At 43.2% G+C, this 24,860-nt stretch overlaps 1 protein-coding gene across 3 annotated transcripts in view; it reads right to left on the reverse strand.

The window, feature by feature from the left end:
- Positions 1–24,860, reverse strand: part of LOC141476551 (importin-11-like) — a 172,919-nt gene that overhangs the window by 114,210 nt on the left and 33,849 nt on the right. For 2 of the 3 annotated variants that reach the window (XM_074165233.1, XM_074165234.1), the window contains exon 5: positions 19,785–19,885. In XM_074165233.1, the coding sequence (XP_074021334.1) occupies positions 19,785–19,885 (101 nt within the window). Of the gene's footprint in view, positions 1–17,051; positions 17,108–19,784; positions 19,886–24,860 lie in introns of all 3 variants that reach the window. The other variant, XM_074165235.1, reaches the window with a different exon arrangement.

The following is a 24,860-nucleotide window of genomic DNA, read 5'->3' on the forward strand; positions in this document are numbered from 1 at the left end:
GATCAGGAGCACAAGTAGCGTTCTCCTCTATCCCACCACTTGCAGGGATTGATGGGGGGATTACCAGGAAGAGCCAGCAGATTAACTCCTGGCTCTGAGACTGGTGCAACCTGCAGAACTTTGGTTCCTTTGATCATGGGTTGATCTACAGGGCACCAGGCCTGCTGGCAACAGGTGGGGAAAGCCTAACCAGAAGGGGAAGAAGGATCCTGGGACAAGAGTTAGCAGGGCTCATTAAAAGGGCTTTAAACTAGGTTTGAAGGGGGATGGGGATGAAACCGGGATTACTGAAGTGGAGCCTGGGAACAGCATGCTTGTGGGTAAAAGTGCTAGCATGGTCTTGCAGTCCATTGTCTCAGTGGAGGCAGGCGATGGCGATCCATGTAGTTGCAAAGACACGAGGGGATAGTGATAGGTTGGCAACCACAGAAGGGTCTGAGAAGGGTCAGGGGGGAATTAGGGCTCGTCCCCCCAAAAAAAGTGGCAGGACAATTAGCCCAGCTGAAGTGCCTCTACATGAATGCACGCAGCATGGGCAACAAACAGGAGGAGCTGGAGGCCATTGTACAGCAGGAAAACTATGATATAGTTGCCATCACAGAAACGTGGTGGGAAGACTCGCACAACTGGAGTGCTGCGATCGATGGCTGCCAACTCTTCAGAAGGGATAGGCAAGAAAGGAGAGGTGGTGGGGTGGCCCTCTATGTTAGGGACGGATTTGAATGCCTAGAACTTAATAATGGGAATGACAGTGTAGAGTGTTTATGGGTAAGAATCAAGGGAAAGGCCAATAAGGCAGACATCATGGTGGGAGTTTGTTACAGACCCCCAAACCAGGACGTAGAGGCTGATGAGATATTCTATAAGCAGCTGGCAGAGGTCTCGCGATCGCTCGCCCTTGTTCTTGTGGGGGACTTCAACTACCCCGATGTCTGCTGGAAATATAACACAGCAGAGGGAACAGTCCCGGAGGTTCCTGGAGTGTGTGGAAGACAACTTCCTAACACAGCTGGTGAGAGAGCCAACCAGGGAAAGCGCCCTACTGGACCTGCTGCTAGTTAACAGAGAAGGTGTCGTGGTTTCGGCCGAATTTACCAAAACCGGACCGACAGATGGCCCTTCCCCCCCCTTCTCCCCCCACAAAAAGAGGAGAGAGGAGGAGAAAGAGATAAAGGAGATTCAGAAGTTTAGAATGAACTAAACTACTTTAATGAAGAATTAATATTAAAATAAAAATAAAGAAGAAAATAATGAAATAGATACAATATATACAAAACGGTATCAAGCTCCCAGGATGTCAGTTACATCACCGGCAGGCACTGGGGAAGTCCCAGACTGGACTCAGTGATGAATGGGAACTGGATTCCAGCTCTGGAGTCAGGAACACACGGATCGGGATCAAAGGCAGATGAACAGACAGAGTCCTCTCTGGACGTCGGCCATCGCAGGAAGGGGGCTGACCCTTTCATCCCTCAGCCTTTATACTGAGCATGGGGCAGGTGGGATGGAATACCCCAGTTGGTCAGGTTTGGGTCACCTGTCCTGTCCACTCCTCCCCACTCATGTGACCCCTCTACGTTTTTTCCATTTCCGACCCTCTAAGGGGGCAAATAACAAATTTACCTGACCTTGGTTGTTATAGCAATAAGTATAAGCAAGGGCCTCCCTGCATACCATTCCTTGGCATGGAGCACAAACATTGGTCTTATCATTCTGAGAACGAGCAGTTTTCTCCACAATATGCTGTTAATTTCAGAGAGTTAGAGGAGGCCTAGCTAGGATGTAAAGTTACAGAACAGAAAATTGGTTCGGTTTTACTTCAAACCGGGACAGAAGGTCTTGTGGGGGATGTAAAGGTTGGAGGTCGTCTTGGGCAGAGTGATCATGAAATTATAGAGTTTTCAATTCTTGCAGAAGCAAGACAGGGAGCCAGCAGAACTGCCACCTTGGACTTCTGAAAGGCAGACTTTGGCCTGTTTAGGAGCATGGTTGAGAGTGTCCCTTGGGAGACAGTCCTGAAGGGCATAGGTGCCCAGGAAGGCTGGTCATGCTTCAAGGAGGAACTCTCAAAAGCACAGGAGAAGGCCATCCCCAGGTCCCATAAAGCGAGCTGACGGGGAAGAAGACCGGCCTGGCTAAACAGAGAGCTTTGGCTGGACCTCAGGAATAAAAGGAAAGTCTACAATCCCTGGAAAAGGGGGTTGGCAACTTATGAACAATACCAAGATGTAGTGAAGCTATGAAGGGGGAAAATTAGAAGGGCAAAAGCTCAAGCAGAACTCAACTTGGCCACTACAGTTAAATACAATAAGAAGAGGTTCTTTCAGTATATCAACAGAAAAAGGAAGACTAGGGAAAATGTAGGCCCACTGAAGAATGAGGTGGGCACCTTAGTGGTGGAAGACACAGAGAAGGTGGAGTTGCTGAATGCCTTCTTTGCTTCAGTCTTCACTGCCAAAGCTGTCCCTCATGAATCCCAGACCCTGCAGGCAAGGGGGAAGGTCTGGAGAGAGGAAGACTTTCCCTCTGTTGGGGAGGACTGGGTTAGAGACCACTTGGCCAAACTAGACATCCACAAGTCCATGGGCCCTGATGGGATGCACCCACAAGTGCTGAGAGAAGTGGCAGATGTTATTGCTGGGCCACTCTCCATCATCTTTGAGAGGTCATGGAGAACAGGTGAAGTGCCTGAGGACTGGAGGAAGGCAAACATCACTCCAGTCTACAAAAAGGGCAAGAAGGAGGACCCAGGGAACTACAGGCCAATTAGTCTCACCTTTGTCCCTGGGAAAATAATGGAGCGACTCATTCTGGATGTCATCTCCAAACGCATTGAAGATCAAGAAGCTATTGCGAGTGGTCAACACGGATTTACCAAGGGTAAATCATGCTTGACCAATCTGATAGCCTTCTATGATGTTATAACTGATTGGCTGGATGAGGGGAGGGCAGCAGGTGTCATCTACCTTGACTTCAGCAAGGCTTTTGACACTGTCTCCCATAACATCCTCATTAGAAAATTAAGGAAGTGTGGGCTAGATGAAGGGGCAGTGAGGTGGATTGAGAGCTGGCTGTGTGACAGAACTCAGAGGGTTGTGATTAATGGAGCAGGGTCGAGTTGGAGGCCTGTAACCAGCGGTGTCCCCCAGGGGTCAATACTCGGTCCAGTCTTGTTCAACATATTCATCAGTGACCTGGACAAGGGGACACAGTGTATCCTCAGCAAATTTGCTGATGATACCAAACTGGGAGGGCTGGCTGACACTCCAGAGGGCTGTGCCGCCATCCAGCGTGACCTGAACAGGCTGGAGAGCTGGGCAGAGAAGAACCTAATGAGGTTCAACAAGGGCAAATGTAGGGTCCTGCACCTGGGGAGGAAGAATGCCAGGCACCAATATAGGTTAGGGGTGGACCTGCTGGAAAGCACTACTGAGGAGAAGAATCTGGGAGTCCTGGTAGATAGTAAATTATCCATGAGACAGCAATGTGCCCTTGTCGCCAAGAGGGCCAATGGAATCCTGGGCTGCATAGGGAAGAGTGTGGCCAGTAGGTCGAGGGAGGTCATTCTCCCCCTCTCCTCTGCACTGGTGAGGCCACAACTGGAATACTGCATCCAGTTCTGGGCTCCCCAGTTCAAGAGAGACAGGGAACTACTGGAGGGAGTCCAACGTAGGGCAACAAAGACGGTTAAGGGATTAGAGCATCTCCCTTATGAGGAAAGGCTGAGAGAGCTGGGACTCTTTAGCCTGGAGAAGAGAAGGCTGAGGGGAGACCTTATCTATGTTTACAATTACCTAAAGGGTGGGTTGAAGGAGGATGGAGCCGGACTCTTTTCAGTGGTTCCCAGCGACAGGATGAGGGGCACAAGCTGGAACATAGGAAGTTGCATTCAAATAGGAGGAAAAACTTCTTTATGGTGACAGAGCACTGGAACAGGCTGCCCAGGGAGGTTGTGGAGTCCCCTTCTCTGGAGATCTTCAAGACCGCCTGGATGCAGTCCTGAGTAATGTGCTCTAGGCAATCCTGCTTTAGCAGGGGAGTTGGACTAGATGATCTCTAGAGGTCCCTTCCAACTCTGACAATTCCGTGATTATACAGTTATTACCATGACAATTGCTGACTCGAGCTTGACTTTGCTTATACATACACTAATGGATAATGACAAAAAGGTGCCCAGTATAAGGCAATTATGGTATCAAATGATAGCTCTTTTTGCAAAGGCAATAATCTTTTTCTGCTTACTAAAAAACTCATATAGCTACACTTAAAGGTTCCCTTCCTTTAAAAATTATACCTTTGAGTGAAAAATATATTGATAGTCTTCAAAAAATGCAAGGAAAAGTAACAAGAAGGATACGTTCTAAGCCATAAAGGCTAATTTTCATTCAAGCGAAGCTTTACGCTATGTTTACACTTCCTTTTAAGTGATCTCTATCAGTTTAAAACTACAAGTTACAGCATGATATCACTCCTGTACTACTTCAGACTTTATATGACCCATGTTCATTTCTTTGAAGTTCTGGACAGGAAACATAATTATCTGCTTTTAAAAATGCTTTGTTGGTGTATAATCTATAAATAATGAGGAAAAAAACCCAAACACTTTCATTTACTGGTAGCACCTACAAAGACTTAAATTATCACTCAAGGTTGTTTAGATGAAACTGTTTCACCTAACACTGCAATGATTTAGAAGCATGCATGCAATCATCACATCTCAGATTACATCTAGTAGCTGGGAATTAAGAATAAACACACTAACACAACCACTTCCTGTTGTCTGATATATAATGAGATTTCAAATAATGCTTAAAGTTCTCTATAACACAGCTTTTATACTTATCTAGACAAATAATAAATATTCATCCTAAAATAATAAAAAAGCAGAGGTAGGATTTATACTAAGATCAAAAATTTGCAACAGTTTCCTAGTTTTTACTTGTGTTATATGGGGGGGGAAAGTACTCACTATATCCCAAATCAAAGATTTATTATGTTAAGTACAGTACACAAGGGGGATGATTTATTGTTTCAGCAGTGATTTAGAACTGCACGCTAAGTCTTGTTTTCAAAGATAATTTACAGCATTCAGGAACTAAATCTGAAAGACTTTTTACCAAAATTTAGGCTCCAAGATATTTTTACGTGAAATTAAATTATGCCTAAAAACATTTTTGGGTAAAGTGTATAAAACTTTCTGCAATAGTAAAAGTTTTTCCGCAGGGAACTATTTCAGTTATTAATCTGAAGCCACTATATGACATTTTAAGAAAATAAATTTCTATGATACCTGACTTTTTTAAATACACAAATGCAGTATATAATTTTCAGATGTAAAAAGCATACTCTGAATCATTCCTAAAACTTGCAAGCTATTATTAAGAAATCTAATATCAATTACATGTAGCTTGTACAATAACTTTCAGAGATAACAGAAAGCACCTAAAAACCTGTTTTGTAAAGAAAAAAACCTATTCAACTATGTTATTTTAGAAAATCATAGTCACAGAATGATATAGGGTTGGAAGTGACCTCTGGAGATCATCTAGTCCAACCCCCCCTGCCAAAGCAGGTCCACCTAGAGCAGGTTGACAGGAATACATCCAGGAGGGTTTTGAGTATCTCCAGAGAAGGAGACTCCACAACCTCTCTGGGCAGCCTGTTCCAGTGCTCTGGCACCCTCAAAGTAAAGAAATTTTTCCTCATGTTGAGATGGAATTTCCTGTGTTCCAGAATGCATCCGTTGTCTCATCCTGTCACTGGGCACCACTGAAAAAAGACTGGCCCTGTCCTCTTGACACCCACCATTAAAGTATTTATAGGCATTGATCAGATTCCCTCTCAGTCTTCTCTTCTCCAGACTAAAGAGACCCAAGTCCCTCAGCCTTTCCTCATGAGAGATGTTCTAGGCCCCTCATCACTTTTGTAGCCCTCAACTCCATTTACCACTCAACTTCATTTACATTGAGAGCTCATGAGGGCCCTTCCCTTAATTATATTTTCCCTCAGTCATATAATATACATATTCCAAGAACAGCAAACACTGAACTATAAATAAAAATGTTCTAATTAAGCTTTTGACATTACAAACAAAACAAAAGAAGAAAAAGAAAACAGACTTGTGAGGATGAAGCCCTCAAATACAGATTATGGATGGATAATGCATATCACCTCCTGACTACGTGGCTGGTGCCATTGTGAGGATTTTGGTTTTTATGACAATGAAACATTCTTTGATGATTATGGCCTGTTAAAGAGGGATGGGATCCACCTGTCCAAAAGGGGCAAGGGAATCTTTGGCAGCAGGCTAACCAACTTGGTGAAGCAGGCTTTAAACTGAAGGACTTCGGGGGTGGGGTCATGGGTGGCAATGCTCAAGCCAACTTATCCAACTGGAGAAGAAGCCAGGCCATCCACAGCAGTGATAAATGTTCCTTAGCTTACTCCCAAGATGAGATCCAGAAGGCCAACCACCTCAAGGGTGTGGATGGCTGTTGTGGATCCTCTTGCTCCCCTCCAGGGAAACCCTCACGCTCAACTACCTCTCTGAAATGCCTGTACACCAACACACACAGCATGGGAAATAAACAAGAAGAACTAGATATCTGTGTGCAGTCGCAGGGCCATGGTCTCATTGCAATTACAGGGACATGGTGGGATAGCTCGCATGACTGAAATGCTGTCATGGATGGCTACATCCTTTTTAGGAAAGACAGATCAGCCAGGCATGGTGGTGGAGTTGCTCTGTATGTGAGAGCGCAAATGGAATTTACTGAGCTCTGTGTAGGAGTAGACAAAGAATGTGTTGAGAATGTATGGGCAAAAATTAAGGAGCAGGCTAATATGGGAGACACTGTTGTGGGTGTTTACTACAGACCACTGGATCAGGAAGATGAAGTCAACGAGGCCTTCTACAGAAAGCTGGAAGTAGCCTCACGATCACAGGCCCTGGTTCTCATGGGGGAATTCAACTACCCTGACATTTGCTGAAAAGACAACACAGTGAGCATGCATGGTCCCAGTGGTTTCTGCAGAGCACTGATGATAACTTTCTGACACAGGTGGTGAAGGAGCCAACAGGGAGAGGTGTGCTGCTGGACCTTGCGCTGACAAACAAAGAAGGTCTGGTTGGGGATGTGAAGGTCGGGGGTAGCCTTGGCTGCTGTGATCATGAGATGGTGGAGTTCAGGATCCTTCATGGAAGAAGCACGGCTAAAAGTAGAATCACAACCCTAAACTTCAGGAGAGCTGGCTTTGGCCTCTTCAAAGACCTACCTGGAGGAATCCCATGGGCTGATGTGGGTTCAGTTAAAGTTCACTCACACAGCTAAAGATTTACGTGCATCTGGAGCAACAGTGTATGCCAGTAGCAACCTTGAGAGCAGGGGAGGAATGAGAAACACAAGTTTCACATCCTGAAGCACATCCTGACAAAAAACAGAACACAGTCTGGGAACCGAAACTTGTCCTGGTAGCAGAGTACCTGTTATTGTGATAAGATCAGTAGATGGTAAAAAAAATTTTTTTTAAGTCCATGGTTGGGCATTACAAGGGGAGTGGGTTTGTGTCTTAGTGTATATAAGTTTCTCTGTGTAGCAATAAAGTGGATTCACTTACTGCACGATCTGCGAGTCTGTGATTTCTTCATACGCCACAAATGGAGCCCAAACAGGGTTAAAGACTCAGCACAATGGTGATCAAGGATCGGTGGTGTACCCCCGTGAGCCGGACAGAAGACGTTGATCACCAAGGAGCTCCTATACTCATTGCTGCACGATATAAGGTTAGCACAGCGAGGGGCCGGGGAAGGTATTATTATAATGGGGCAGTCTGCGACGAAAACGCAGCAGATACATAAAGCGCTTTTAATGAAAATCATTAAGGAACAAGGATTAAAGTTACAGCCTCTTAAACTTGTACAGCTGTTAGTATGGATTCAGGATCATTGTCCGTGGTACCCTCCCAACGGGTATTATGATCATTCTGACTGGCAGAAAGTGGGAGAATGCTTGCAAGTGCAACTAATTACTGATCATGATGTTAATCCCGATAATATCGTAACGTGGCGTCATATATACGGCGTTAAGAACATTCCTCCCTACCGATAAAGTGGTTTCTAACTCAGATTTTCTGCCTCCGCTGGCTGATTTATTAACTTTAGAGGATACAGTTTCTGCTAGTTCAGACCCTAATGCTGAGCCTGTCTGTGATTCAGCTCAGCAGCCGCAATTGCCGTTAGCTGCTACAGTAGAAGCAGCCGACGACTCAGACCCACTGATACCTGAGGATCCCTTCGATCCAGGTCCTATTGACTTTGATCAAGAGCCTGATTTGTACCCGCCTTTAACTCTGGTTAAAGCTATGGTGGCTTCTGCGCCAACCGCGGAACAGATCTTCTAGACGAATGACTATTAGTTGTGCCTCCGTTACGTGCCCGCCGCCTTATGCTCCTTCTCTAGACATGCCTCCTAATGATTCTCACGATAAGGCAAGAAGGGAGTTTGTGGAAGAGTGTAGAAAAAGGGCTTTGCAAGAGGGTGATATTGAAATGCTTCAAGCTATGCCGGTCATCTATAGACCCCAAGAGGCTCCTCAGTATGAGACGCTGACACAGGAAGTTATCAAAGAGTTATGAAAATCCATTAAGGAAAATGGTTTACAAGCCTCCTTTACTATTAGTTTGCTGGAAGCGATATCGGAGTCGTATGTTATGGTTCCTGCAGATTGGAAAATGGTGTTAATGTTAACAGTAGGACAAGATTCCATCTGGTTAACAGAATATTGTGACTTGGTCACTGCCCAAGCAATGGAAAATTTGACAGCTGTTGGGACTGATCACTTGATGGGAGAAGGGCAATACGCGACTACAGCGGCTCAAGTTCAAATGAACAGATTAGCTTTCCAACAGGCAGCTACACTCGCCTTACGGGCTTTAAAGCGAGTTCCCGATGGTAAACGTACAGAACTGTCATTTGCTAGTATCCGACAGGGAGTGCAAGAGCCTTACATAGAATTCATAGACCGCTTGCAAACAGCTGTTTCTCGACAGATTGAACTTCCAGCAGCTGCTGAACTTTTATTAATGCAATTAGCAGTGGAAAATGCTAACACTGAATGCCGCAGGGCTTTAGACCCTATACGTGGCAAGGCCACCCCTTTGAATGAACTTATTAAAGCGTGTCAGCATGTAGGAACGGAAGAGCGCAGGTTTGAGATGTTAGCGACAGCATTGGCTCAACAACTAACCGTGGCTCGTGCTGCTATTAAATGTTTTTCATGTGGGCAGGATGGACACATGAGAAAGGATTGCCCAAAACAACGGGGAGAAAGGGATAAGACTCCGAATGAATTATGTCCTCGGTGCCAGAAAGGATATCATTGGAGCAATCAATGTCGCTCTAAATATGATAAAAATGGTAATCCCTTACCCTCTCCGCAGCCAGGAAACGCTAAGAGGGGCGCGTGGTCCGGTGCCCCACGCAATCCCAACAGGGCCCAAGGGCAAATGCTGCAATTAGCACCACAGCAGGGGAATGGACAAGCAATGCAGGCATCACCCCCTGCCGTGCCACCCCCCGGGAGTGCCACGTTCGATATGGCAACTGTCGCCACAACAAACGTAAATGATACTTCTGTGCACCTGATATCCACGGGACTGCATGGGCCGCTGCCTTTTAAGGGACATGCTTTGTTACTGGGCTGGTCTTCTACTACAAAGATGGGTTTGTTTGTTTTACCTGGGATTATTGATAGTGACTATCGGGGAGAAATTAAAATCATGGTATGGACTCCGAATCCTCCCTGTACCATACCACCAGGTGAACGCATTGCTCAATTAATACCTCTCCCTAGTTTGTCTCCCTTAACAGACGACACTGCTGCATCGGCACCGATCCGTGGAGCTGGAGGTTTCAGGAGTGTACAGGAGCCCCACAGATTTATTGGACTCGGCAGATCACAACTCAACAACCCTTTCTTACTTGTCGACTTAATGGTAAAGATTTTTCAGGGTTGGTAGATACTGGAGCGGATATTTCTATCATCCATAAGTCTGACTGGCCATCTGAATGGCCTGTTGTGGACACAGCTGCTTTAATTACTGGAGTTGGAGGAACTCAGCTTCCTCAACAATCGCTACAATCCCTGCTGGTTGAAGGACCGGATGGGAAAATAGCTAAACTGAAACCATACATTCTACTAGTACCCTGTACATTATGGGGCCGTGACTTGATTTCACAATGGGGTTTGCTTTTAACGACACATTTTTGACTGGGGTCGCTGATGTCCAACCATGGCTCAAACTTACATGGTTAACCGATTCCCCTGTTTGGGTTGATCAGTGGCCCCTCAGAGGTGAGCGGTTGGAGCGAGCGCGAGAGCCGGTTGCAGAACAATTGCAGTTAGGACATATTGTCCCTTCTACAAGCCCATGGAATACTCCAATTTTTGTAATACCTAAGAAATCGGGCAAATGGCGATTATTGCAGGATCTACGGGCAGTTAATGCTGTTATAGCTCCAATGGGTGCACTGCAACCAGGACTGCCGAATCCTGCAATGATACCGCAATCTTGGAATCTTCTTGTCATTGATTTAAAGGATTGTTTCTTTACAATTTTTCTACATTCTGATGATTGCCCACATTTTGCCTTTTCTATACCTTCTATTAACAATGAAGGGCCTATGGAGAGATATCATTGGGTGGTACTTCCTCAAGGCATGAAAAATAGTCCAACTATTTGTCAATTTGTTGTTTATTCTGCTTTGAAACCAGTGAAAACACAATTTCCTACCCTGCTGTTTTATCATTACATGGATGATATTTTAATTGCTGCGCCTGATGAGTTTCAGTTACAATCTGCGTTTGCTCAGGTGAAATTGGCCATGGAACGCTACGGACTTCGGATTGCACCTGAGAAGGTACAATCTATACCACCTTGGAAACATCTGGGTTGGCAAATCTTAGATAAAACCATTATTCCACAACCCATACGAATTGTCAATACAGTAACTACATTGAATGAGTTACAAAAATTATTGGGAACCATTAATTGGCTACGACCTCTGTTGGGGATTTCTACAGAATTATTATCTCCCCTGTTTGACCTTTTGAAAGGCGATTCTGATTTGTCATCCCCAGGATCGATTACCGGGGAAGCTTCACAAGCATTGCAGATTGTGGCAGACAGGGTTAATACAGCCTTTGCATCCAGGTATGATTTAAATTTACCTGTTTGTCTGTTTTTAATCCCTAATTCTTTCCAGCCGTATGCGCTTATTGGCCAATGGGATGAAAAGGAACAACAGCTAGTTGTACTAGAATGGATTTTCCTTCCTCATTCATTTTCAAAAACTGTAACTACTTTGCTTGAGATGTTTGTGAGATTCATTTCTACAGGTCGACTGCAATGCCAGCAACTTCGAGGAACTGATCCGGATTTCATTCATATGTACATCACGAAGGAAGATTTTACGGTAATGCTTTGTGAGAGTTTATCTTTACAGGCGGCCTTTGCGGACTACCTTGGCAAAATACTTTATACTCTGCCGAAGCACTGTCTGCTTAACTCCCTAAAAGATGTTCCTCTACAGCCTCTTTTTTTACAGCAATCTTCACCAATCCCTAATGCCCGAACGGCATTCATTGATGGCTCTGGAAGAATGGGCAAGGCTGCTGTTGTCTGGCAAGACGCCACACGTGGGTGGCAACACTCTGTTGTTTTTCAGTCAGGTTCTCCTCAATTGGTTGAGCTTGCAGCTGCTATCCATGCATTCAGTTTATTTCCTGCTGAACCCCTTAATGTTGTCACTGACTCTGCCTATGTCTTCGGTATTATACGAAGATTAGAAAAATCCTTTTTAAAGGAAGTTGCAAATCAGGACTTGTTTGATCTCCTCTCCAGACTGTATATACTGATTTCACGGAGAGCTCATTCTTATTTTGTGTCTCATTTAAGCTCTCACACTACATTGCCCTGGCCTATGGTTAAAGGTAATGCTGTTGCCGATTCTTTTACTATGACTGTTGCAGTACCTAAGAAACTTCAACAGGCTCAACTCTCCCATGAATTTTATCATCAGAACGCCAAGGCACTCTCCAAGGATTTCCAGCTCACACTGCAGCAGGCACGAGAAATTGTCTCTGCCTGTCAGATTGCCAGCGTCTCCTGCTGCTTCCTACACAGACTGGATCCAATCGTCGTGGATTGCAGCCCAATGAACTATGGCAAACCGATGTTACTCATATTTCTGCGTTTGGAGTTTTTCGCTTTGTACATGTTACTGTTGACACCTTTTCTGGGTTTATCGTTGCTTCTGCACACAGGGGCGAAAAGGCTAAAGATGTCTGTCGCCATTGGCTTCGTGCAATTGCTGTTTTAGGGATTCCACAGAAAATTAAGACTGATAACGGGCCAGACTATGTCGCTAGACAGACAAAAACCTTTTTAGCTGAATGGGGGATCTTGCACGTTACAGGTATTCCCCATTCTCCGACTGGTCAAGCAATTATAGAGCGTTCTCATCTTACTCTGAAAAACATGCTTTATAAACAAAAAAGGGGGAATCCCCTGGGTACCACACCTCAGGAACAATTAGATAAAGCCACTTATGTTCTAAATTTTTTGAATCTTGCGCGTGCTGACAATTATCGACTGCTAATCGACGGCGATATGGTTTGCCAGATCAGACAAATATGAAGCCTACTGTATTTTATAAAGACCTACAATCAGGACAATGGATGGGTCCAGTACCCTTGTTATCATGGGGACGTGGTTATGGTTGTGTTTCTTTATCCACAGGACCATATTGGTTATCTGTGAGAAATATCAAGCCTGCCAACACTATACAGAAAGACACAGAATCTGTTGAAGACATCTTTCAAGGCGAAGATAAAAAGGAAGATTCTAATCTTCCTCAGGTTTTATCATGTTGCATGTGTCTCGCATTATCATATGTATGTTGTGTAGCTCAGTAATTAGAGCTTATGTCTATTGGGCATGTGTTTTAGACCCACCTGCATTTAGGCCTCTCACATGGTGGGATCTAGTGCCACCTTTAAGTAATAATGACACGAGATGGATGAGAGGAATTTGATTACCACCATCTTACCATGATCTTAACAATTCCTTTGAGACTAGCCAGATATTTTATAGTGACTTACCACCAATGTGTGCCACACATGGGCCAATGTCACTAGGCCCGAGAATCAATCTACTACTCAGTTACATCTTATTGGATTAAAACTAAATGGAAAAACTAATTACACTGTGGTCACTCTGCCAAGTCCAAGCAATACTGACGAGGAGGGTATTATCCCATATTTGTCCCATTTTACAGCATGCAATCTGCAAAAATTGCAAGATTTACAACAATTGGCTTGGAGACCATGTCTGAGGTTGTATCCTCAAAGACAAAATTTGTCATTTGGGTTTGTTATTGACTGGGGTCCGCATGGCACCTTTTGGAATCAAAAAATATAATTATTTGCCATTATCTTTTAATGAGGATAATGCAAGCCTCATTTGGCATGATGGAGGAATGGCAGGACCTTTGATTCAATATGTTCATAATGACAATCATTCTAGCGTTAAAACAGATCGATGGAGATTAGTTTTGCCAGGTTTAACACGAACTGTATATCAGTTGTATATGCAGAAAAATACTGCCTTAATCTAATGGTTTTGCATTGTGCTAACATAACTGTGTGTACTACTCACCCATATGTATTCGCATTGGCTCGTAATCTTAATGTAACCTTTAATGATAGTTTGTATTCATTAGAAGCACAGTCCTTCTCTTTAAGAATTGTATTACACATGCTGATTTAGGCATTAGGAAATTATATGACTATTATTCCTTTTAGAAGGCAACCAGAAGTATGGATACCTGTTAATTTTACACATGAATGGGGCAAGATGGTATAGGTTATTTAGTTAGACTTCTTAAGGATGAAGTTGAAAATAACAAAAAGAGGGTTAAGTGCTTTCTTGAGTGATTAACTTTTGCTGTAGTACACGATTACAGGCCCTTGAAGCTGCTTTGCTCTTTTGCTTAATTTTCTTTTTTTTTTTTGGTTCCTAGGTTCAGTTATTAATCAGATGCGTGGTGTTCAGTGCCAGGTTATGATGACCCTTGCTTTGATTTCTATTGTAACTAATAAAGGAGGGGGAGATGTGGGTTCAGTTAAAGTTCACTCACACAGCTAAAGATTTACGTGCATCTGGAGCAACCAGTGTGTGCCAGTAGCAACCTTGAGAGCAGGGGAGGAATGAGAAACACAAGTTTCACATCCTGAACAAAAAACAGAACACAGTCTGGGAACCGAAACTTGTCCTGGTAGCAGAGTACCTGTTATTGTGATAAGATCAGTAGAAGGTAAAAAAAAAATATATTTTTTTTAAGTCCATGGTTGGGCATTATGAGGGGACTGGGTTTGTGTCTTAGCATATATAAGTTTCTCTGTGTAGCAATACAGTGGATTCACTTACTGCACGATCTGCAAGTCCGTGATTTCTTCATACACCACAGGCTAAGTCTCTAGAAGGAAGTGGGGTGCAAGAGAGCTGGTTAGTATTCAAGGGCCACTTCCTTCAAGCTCAAGATCAGTACATCCCTAGGAGCAAGAAATGAGGCAAAGGAGGCAGGAGACCTGCATGGATGAGCAAGGAGCTTCTGGAAGAACTCAGACGGAAGAAGGAAGCTTACAGAATGTGTAAAAAGGGACTGGCCACTTGGGAGAAGTATAGAAACACTGTCAGACTATGCAGGGATGCAACAAGGAAGGCTAGGGCCCACTTGGAATTAAAACTGGCAAGAGATGTCAAGGACAATAAGAAGGGCTTCAAGTACATCAGCAGTAAAAGGAAGACTAGGGAAAATGGGGGCCCACTGCTGAATGAGATGGGTGCCCTCATGATGGAGGATGCAGAGAAGGCAGAGCTACTGGATGTCTTCTCTGCTTTAGTCCTTACTACTAAGGCCGGCCCTCAGGAATCCCAGACCCTGGAGGTAAAAGAGAGAGACTGAAATAGGGAAGAATATCCCTTTATCAAAGGGGATCGGGCTAGAGATCATTTAAACAAAACTTGACACCCACAAATCCATGGGCCCTGATGGGATGCACCCGCGAGTGCTAAGGGAACTGGCAGATGATATTATGAAGTCACTCTCCATCATCTTTGAAAGGCCATGGAGGACAGGAGAGATGACTGAGGACTAGAGGAAAGCTAATGTCACGCCAGTCTTGGAAAAGGGCAAGAAGGAGGACCCAGGAAACTACAGGCCAGTCAGCCTCACCTCCGTCCCTGGAAAGGTGATGGAACAGCTCATCCTGAATGTCATCTCTAAGCATGTAGAAGACAAAAAGGTCATCTGGAACGGTCAGCATGGATTCACCAAGGGGAAGTAATACTTGACCAATCTGAAATAAAGTTGGGTGGAGAGGAACCTGATGAAATTCAACAAAGGCAAGTGTAGGGTCCTGCACCTAGGGAGGAATAGCCCCATGCACCAGTACAGGTTGGGGGTTGACACGCTGGAAAGCAGCTCTGCTGAGAGGGACCTGGGAGTCCTGGTGGACATCGAGTTGACCATGAGGCAGCAACATGCTCTTGTGGCCAAGAAGGCCAATGGTCTCCTGGGCTGCATTAAGAAGAGCATGGCTGGCCAGCAGGTCAAGGGAGGTCATCATCCCCCTCTACTCTGCACTGGTGAGGCCACATCTGCAGTACTGTGTCCAGTTCTGGGCTCCCCAGTTCAAGAAGGACAGGGAACTGCTGGAGAGAGTCCAGCAGAGGGCTACGAAGATGATCAAGGGAATGGAGCGCCTCTCTTATGAGGAAAGGCTGAGACACCTGGGTCTGTTTAGCCTGGAGAAGAGAAGACTGAGAGGGGATCTCACTAATGCTTATAAATATCTAAAGGACGGGTGTCAAGAGGATGGGGCCAGTCTTTTTTCAGTGGTGCCCAGTGAGAGTACAAGAGACAATGGACACATTCTGGAACACAGGAAATTTCATCTCGACATGAGGAGGAACTTCTTTACTTTGAGGGTGCCAGAGCACTGGAACAGGCTGCCCAGAGAGGTGGTGGAGTCTCCTTCTCTGGAGATATTCAAAACCCTCCTGGATGCATTCCTGTGCAACCTGTTCTAGGTGAACCTGCTTTGGCAGGGGGGTTGATCTAGATGATCTCCAGAGGTCCCTTCCAACCCCTACCATTCTGTGATGATAAACAAAGTTATCAAAGAATAATGAAAAAAAAAAGTTAAAACATTAATGAGGATGCAAGTGGTATACTGCATTTATGGTACATATATTGAAAAATCTCTAACCATTCACCAGAGGATGGAGAAATATACTGTTTAGATAATGCAACAGTGACATCTACTGGACACCAAATCTTCAGCTACATACTTACCCACTCCAGAATTCATAGCCACAGACAATACTATCTTTACCCTCCTTTAATACATTCCAAGGCTCACAACTGCATATAAAAGTTATAGCCAGATCAAAAGTTAGGAAGAATGCATATAATTCAGTAATTTTTTTCTCTTCAGCACTCAATTACACCAAATAAAAATTTGAAACAATTTATTCTATAGAAGTCGTCTTTCTATTGCAGTCTTTCACAATTTGCAATTTCAAAGTTTCTGATCTATTTCTGTTTTTGTGGTATGGGGAAACACATATCCCGAGGTTTTAAAAGTTCTTTTGGACCTTTTTTTTTTTCTTAAGCTACTGTTTTATAAACCAGAAATCCAAATATGAAGAGTTATGTGTAGTTATAAATATACACACGGACTTGAGAAGTATTTTTAAAGTTGCTAACACAGTAATCAAATCAAAGTCCACAAAAAACAGGCATTAACAGGAATTCTTTATAAAATAAGAAAACATGTTCAGGAAAAAGAATTCTTAATAGCACTCATTCTAAAGAAGTCATTTCTGAAGAAACCAAGAAGACATGCAAAATCATAAAGTGAGACCACCTTTTGAGGAGGCTGATAATTAAAAAAAAAAAGTAAAATAAAAATAGGCCAAACCGTGCCTGAAAAGAGGCTATGACAACCCTAGATTCTTCTCCACAGCAATCTGGAAAGCTGCCTGAGAAAACAGGAGAGAAAGTTCGTAGGACGATCTAAAAATCACTCACACTGGAAAATGTTACTTTAAAGTCCGAGACAGGTAGAGAAAACGTAGCATGAATTGGACAGGCAACATTGGTGAATGTGTGCAAAAAGCAAAGTATTTCACAAGGATCACTTTCTGCAGAAAAAACCCCACAACAGTTGTTTGTATTCACTGTTCTGTAGCTATGTATTTTACAAGAATGAAACACACAACTACTGTACTGTCTAAGGAATTCATGATTTCAACATTTTCCTGCTTTGTAGTAGTATCAGCAGCTGAGAAACCACAAATGCTCAGCAGAAGGGTAAAGCTAGCCCTGCTTGGTTCAACTGAAATTAACTTCAGCACATTTGTACAACAGAGGCATTTAACTTATTCGGAAATTTCTTGGAGATTTAAAGTTCTCCACAAGTACATAAGCATTCAAGACAAATAGTTTTAAAAGAAACCATTTTTACCTCTTATTTACTAATTAATTAAGGCTATACATATGTCTACAAGGCTGTATGAACATCTGTCTGCAATAGCTCTCCTCCAATTCTCATAATTTTTCAAACTACCTGTCAAATTTCAACAAAATGTGGCAAAGAGCAGAAATGTCAGTTGTATGATTTTTCCTTAACTTTGTGAAAATCAACAGCTGAGTAAAGCAGATCAATCCGAGTTTACATCCCACTGAGAAAAAGGACAGTTATAAAATCACTCCTTTCCTTCAAGATGCAGCAGAAACTAGTCACCTCCAAATCCAACATCTGCACCACCAAACAGACTGTGTAGATCAGAACAAGCTTTGAGGTACTACCATGGATGGATGTGGGACAGCTGCTGATGTGAGAGATGAGATGAAGTGGAAGACAAGAACTTTGCAGTGACAACAAAAATATAGCCTGTACAATGTAACCTTCAAAAAAATCATAGTATCCAAGACACAACTGACTCACATAATGGCTTAAAAGCAGCATTTCTCAAAACAGCCTCAACATATTCGATTACGAGAAAAGTGATCTGGGTGAGTGCAAAATACTGACAAGATGTCACATATGAGAAATGTAGAAGATAATTAGAAATGGGGAGGAAAAAAATGGGACATAGAGTGAAAATTTAATACAGATTTACCCCATGGAATCTAACAGCAGCCAATGATTTTTTAAAAAATTTCATATTTTAATCGCATGAAATTTGTGCTAGAAAAATTAGAAATTATGAAAAACAGGACTTGTAGTGGAAGTTTGATGTAGATTTCCCCATGAAATCTTTAATACTAGCCAATTTTCTTTATTTTTTTTTAAAATCACATTAAAATTTGTAACAGGAAAAGTACATTGAAAGTCTGATATTCAATTTTTACCTTGGTTCAAACAATAAAATTGTAGCCATTACTTCTGCAGGAAATAAAGCATGGATTTTTTTTCCACCTGAAATGCTACTAATATTTATCTAAAAAAATTAACAAAATGGAATAATGTATTTTAATTGCTTCAACTAATGCTTGCTAAGTACCAGTAATGCAAACAGCATTATCTCATAACTTCAACCAGAAACATCTAAGATATATGCCATCCTCCATGCACAAGATGGTATTTTCCTTTTGCAAAGGAGTATGAATGCTTGCAGATGTTTTGAAATCGTATACTAATCCATGTACACAAAAATTCCAGTGCTTCACATAATAATGGAGTATTACACTATTTGAAATGCCCTGTAGATGCAGAATTTAATCACTTTTCCCTTTTTGCCACATAAATTCAGCAGATCTTCAAAAAAGCTTAATGTATTTTTCCTTACATTGTAAGCAAATCTCAAACACCACAATGAAAATCATACCATGCTTTCTGAACTAGCTTAGCATCATGATCCATAAAAACTGGACCTGAAATTCTAATTTTCGCCCTACACAACCTGACGATACCCCACCTATTTATATTATTAGCATCTAAGAGATGGTAGTCTAGGGCTGGACTAGCTAGATTTTAGGTCTGTCTTCGTTCCTGACAACAGTGAAGGAAAACTGAAACCCATTTTGAAGTTATACGTACTTTTTTTAAAGAAAAACCCCAAACTTCATGCAGAACACTGAAAAGTATATAGTTCTATAGGGATCACAAATTATAATGGAACTGTTTGTTAAGTAAATATTAAAGTAAGTAAATTATTTGGCACTGGAGAATACTAGCTAGATTTTTAGCTTCTTTGGAGAACTTTGTCATGCGTTATCAGAACAACAACAACAAAAAATTATCAGAACTTCCTATTGTGATAGCTACTGCCTCTCACATATATATTCAATATAAATTCTGAATCAACTTAAAAGAAATGTCTCCTTAATAATCTCTTCAAGAGACTTCCTACATTTCACATATGCCACTATCAGAAAGACCAGGTGTTAACTTTATCAAGCTTATCACATCACTTCAAAATCTAGTATCCATGAAAAAGACTTCTAACTCAGGTTTTACTTAAAACACAGAGTTGTAGGAAGTACTATGAAAACAGACTGGTTCATTAATGAGTCCTAATGCTGAAACATTTTATCAATTTCACCATAAATTCTAAAATAACTTATATCAATCAAGGAATACGCTGTTTTGCGATTTAGCATATGTAACAAAACCTACTGTAGAAGGTTAAGTGGAAGAAAATTAGAACTTACTGTGGTGCGACCCGTCTCCAGTAGCGATCAATTCCATTTTTAAAGTAGAGCACAGCTAACCATCTTACATTCACATCCAGGGCATGATTTGTAAAAATATTCTGATAACAAAAAAGATTAAGTAAAAAACTGCTCAACATACCACAGACAGGACAGAAGTTGTATCAATACATGCACTGGCATATGTATAAATACACCCACTTCTATGTACAGGTGTATATAAAAAAAAAAATGTATTAGCGTTTGACATACAAGTGAAACTATGTGTTAAACATTAATTTTAAAAGATTACAAAAATGCTTATCACTAGCCCTAATACTTGATTTGTAAAAAATAAACCCAACATAAAGGGCAAACGCATTTCTAATCTTGTCTGGCTGAGCAGGGAATAAAAGGATAATAAATACTAGCACCAGTCAGTTATTACACTCTTTAATGATATAGCTGGATTCTGACTAGAGTAAGAAGTTATTCTTTATTGTGTGGTGCCACAGACTTCCGAGATCTTTCAGGAGGTTTCTTCATTTTCTTGACATGTCAAGAACTGTCCTGACTACCAATGTTGACTGCAAAACAGTGATCTGGCAGGATAGCAATTCACAAATTTGCCTATGCTTATTCTAGAAAATTAGTTTCATGGACATATGTATAAATATACACACACAGGGATTATTTTATATAGTACTACTGTAAAATTAACCAATCAAGAAAAACTAAAATAAAAGGTAGGCTACTGAACCTGAATATAATTATTACTCTGGACAGTAGCTCTCCTCCTGCTTTCCACATGGAGGATGACTGCATCAGATGGATCCTTCTCGAGGGAGGCGAGACATTACTCCCTCTTTTATGGAGCAAACAGGTGTGAGTTCAGTGGTCTTATTCTACAGTGCACTGCAGAAAGAGAGTGCACCACTTGTATCAGTTGCTTTTAGAAGCCCACAAAAAAGGGACATGAAAAACACAGGGATTCAGGTCAAGAGCATCTACTCCTTTTGGGTGCCATGTTTGAAGAAACTATAAATAAACCCTTCAAAGAAGTCAGCACTAAAGAAACCTGGGACCTCATCAAGCATTTTCACTATAAATTCGAAGCTTAACCTTCTCTCAAACTCTATTTCTATAATAGCAACAGCTTCTTAGATATAATGCACAACACACAAAAAAAAACCCTCACAGACTACAAACACTGCAAACCAAATGAAGACATAAACACCAACAAAGCTATTGACTCAAAACTAGCAACCTTTAGAAAAACATCAAAAAGGTTGTAGCCCATCAATAAACACCACACAACATAAAAAGGATCTTTATATAATACATCTTCCTTTCTCAAAGATAGTTTAGGAAAACAGACTGAATCTTCGGAACATTTGACCTTTCCCAAAAGCAACTTAAGCATTTTACAATACGAAGAGGAAACTTCAAATACTGTCACACCACTTTAGTCTCACATCCACACAAAGCACTGCAAAACAAATGAAACATGGAAAACAAAAACTACTTGTTCTGAAATGCACACTGAACCTTCAAATTACCATTCCCTTCCTTGCTAAAATATTCATCAGAAGCAAAGCTTCCACAGATCAAAATACCGTAAAACTAGACTGGGCCAGAATAAGAAATGCAGAAAAAAACTAAGCATGGTGGGCTGACCTTGGCTGAACGCCAGGTGCCCACCACCAAGTCGCTCTATAACTCCCCCTATAACACTGGACAGTGGAGAGAAAAAATGATGAAAGGTTTGTGGGTCGAGATAAGGACAAGGAGATCTCTCACCAGTTCCTTCCATGGGCAAAACAAACTCAACTTGAGAAAATTTAGTTCATTGCCAATAAAATCTCAGTAGAATAATAAGAAATCAGATCTCAAACAACCTTCCCCCCACCCCTCCCCTTCTTCCTGAGCTCAACTTCACTCCCGATTTCTCTATGTACTCCCCACCCCGAGCAGCACAGGGGGATAGGAAATGGGGGTTGTAGTCAGTTATGGAATCACGGAATTGTCAGAGTTGGAAGGGACCTCTAGAGATCATCTAGTCCAACTCCCCTGCTAAAGCAGGATTGCCTAGAGCACATTACTCAGGACTGCATCCAGGCGGGTCTTGAAGATCTCCAGAGAAGGGGACTCCACAACCTCCCTGGGCAGCCCATTCCAGTGCTCTGTCACCCTCACCGTAAAGAACTTTCTCCTCATATTTGAATGGAACTTCCTATGTTCCAGCTTGTGCCCGTTGCCCCTTGTCCTATGAAAACCACTGAAAAGAGTCCAGCCCCATCATCCTTCAACCCACCCTTTAGGTACTTGTAAACATAGATAAGGCCTCCCCTCAGCCTTCTCTTCTCCAGGCTAAAGAGTCCCAGCTCTCTCAGCCTTTCCTCATAAGGGAGATGCTCCAATCCCTTAACTGTCTTTGTTGCCCTACGTTGGACTCCCTCCAGTAGTTCCCTGTCTCCCTTGAACTGGGGAGCCCAGAACTGGATGCAGTATTCCAGTTGTGGCTTCACCGGTGCAGAGGAGAGGGGGAGAATGACCTCCCTCGACCTACTGGCCACACTCTTCCCTATGCAGCCCAGGATTCCATTGGCCCTCTTGGCGACAAGGGCACATTGCTGTCTCATGGATAATTTACTATCTACCAGGACTCCCAGATCCTTCTCCTCAGTAGTGCTTTCCAGAAGATCCACCCCTAACCTATATTGGTGCCTGGCATTCTTCCTCCCCAGGTGCAGGACCCTACACTTGCCCTTGTTGAACCTCATAAGGTTCTTCTCTGCCCAGCTCTCCAGCCTGTTCAGGTCACGCTGGATGGCGGCACAGCCCTCTGGAGTGTCAGCCAGCCCTCCCAGTTTGGTATCATCAGCAAATTTGCTGAGGATACACTGTCCCCTCGTCCAGGTCACTGATGAATATGTTGAACAGGACTGGGCCGAGTATTGACCCCAGGGGGACACCGCTGGTTACAGGCCTCCAACTCGACCCTGCTCCATTAATTACAACCCTCTGAGTTCTGTCACACAGCCAGCTCTCAATCCACCTCACTGCCCCCTCATCTAGCCCACACTTCCTCAGTTTCCTAATGAGGATGTTATGGGAGACTGTGTCAAAAGCCTTGCTGAAGTCAAGGTAGATGACACCTGCTGCCCTCCCCTCATCCAGCCAATCAGTTATAACATCATAGAAGGCTATCAGATTGGTCAAGCATGATTTACCCTTGGTAAATCCGTGTTGACCACTCCCAATAACTTCTTGATCTTCAATGCGTTTGGAGATGACATCCAGAACGAGTCGCTCCATTATTTTCCCAGGGACAGAGGTGAGACTAATTGGCCTGTAGTTCCCTGGGTCCTCCTTCTTGCCCTTTTTGTAGACTGGAGTGATGTTTGCCTTCCTCCGGTCCTCAGGCACTTCACCTGTTCTCCATGACCTCTCAAAAATGATGGAGAGGTCATCAATGGGAAAACCCTTTCCTAGAAGGGGAAAAGGGTACTAGGCTAAGAGTTAACAAAGCTCACGGACAGAGCTTTAAGCCGAAAGTTAAGGGGGATAGGGATAAAACCAGGCCTGCTGGTAATGAACCTGAGTGTCAAGGGCCAAAGATGGGGGTGAAATCAGTAGCCCAGGTCAAGTGCATCTACGCTAATGCACGTAGCATGGGCAACAAACAGGATGAGCTGGAAGCCATGGTGCGGCAGGACAACTATGACATAGTTGCCATCACGGAAACGTGGTGGGACGATGGTCATGACTGGAATGCTGCAATAAGTGGCTATAAGCTCTTCAGAAGGAATAGGCAAGGAAGGAGGGGGGGGGGGTGTGGCTCTGTACATTAGGGAGTTGTTTGACTCTATAGAGATAGACTCCAGTGATGAAGAAGTGGAGTGTTTATGGGTAAGGGTGAAAGGGAAGGCTAACAAAGGTGATTTTGTGCTGGGAGTCTGCTATAGACCACCCAACCAGGATGAGCAGGTTGATGAGGTATTCTATAAGCGGCTGGCTGCAGTCTCGAAAACGCCAGCCCTTGTTCTAGTTGGGGACTTCAACTTACCAGACATCTGCTGGAAATATAACACAGCAGAGAGCAGGCAGGCTAGGAGGTTCCTCGAGTGTATGGAGGATAACTTCCTGACACAAATGGTAGGTAAGCCTACCAGGGGAGGTGCCTTGCTAGACCTACTGTTCACAAATAAAGAAGGGCTAGTTGGGGACGTGGAGGTCGGAGACCGCCTTGGGCTTAGTGATCATGAAATGGTTAAGTTTTCCATTCATAGTGAGGTAAGGAAGGGGATTAACAAAACCTCCATCTTGGACTTCCGGTGGGCAGACTTTAACCTGTTCAGAACCCTGGTTGGGAGAGTCCCGTGGGAGGTAGTCCTGAGAGACAAAGGAGCCCAGGAAGGCTGGACGCTCTTCAAGAGGGAAATCCTAAAGGCCCAGGAGCAGGCTGTCCCCATGAGGCGCAAAATTAAAGGGTGGGGAAAATGGCCGGCCTGGATGAACAAAGAGCTCTTGATGGGACTTAAGGAAAAAAGGAAGGTTTACCACCTTTGGAAGAGGGGACAGGCAACTCGGGAGGAGTACAGAGATTGTGTTAGGTCATACAGAGAAAAAATCAGGAAGGCAAAAGCCCAGCTAGAACTCAACCTGGCCATTAATATAAGGGACAACAAAAAAAGTTTCTATAAATACATCAACAAAAAGAGAGTGACAGAGAATGTCCATCCCTTACTGGATGCGGGGGGAAACCTTGCAACCAAGGATGAGGAGAAGGCTGAGATACTTAATGCCTTCTTTACCTCTGTCTTTAATAGTCAGACCAGCTACCCCCAGGGAGTTCAGCTTCTTGGGCTGGAAGATAAGAATGGAGAACAGAACAACTCCCCTGTAATCCATGAGGAAGTAGTTAATGATTTGCTTATGCACCTGGACACGCATAAGTCTATGGGGCCGGATGGCATTCACCCAAAGGTTCTCAGGGAGCTGGCAAGAGAGCTCACCAAGCCTCTCTCCATTATTTATCAACAATCCTGGTCAACAGGAGAGGTACCAGATGACTGGAGGGTGGCCAATGTGACG

Source organism: Numenius arquata, chromosome W, assembly GCF_964106895.1.
Source record: "Numenius arquata chromosome W, bNumArq3.hap1.1, whole genome shotgun sequence".
Classification (NCBI taxonomy): Eukaryota; Metazoa; Chordata; class Aves; order Charadriiformes; family Scolopacidae; genus Numenius; species Numenius arquata.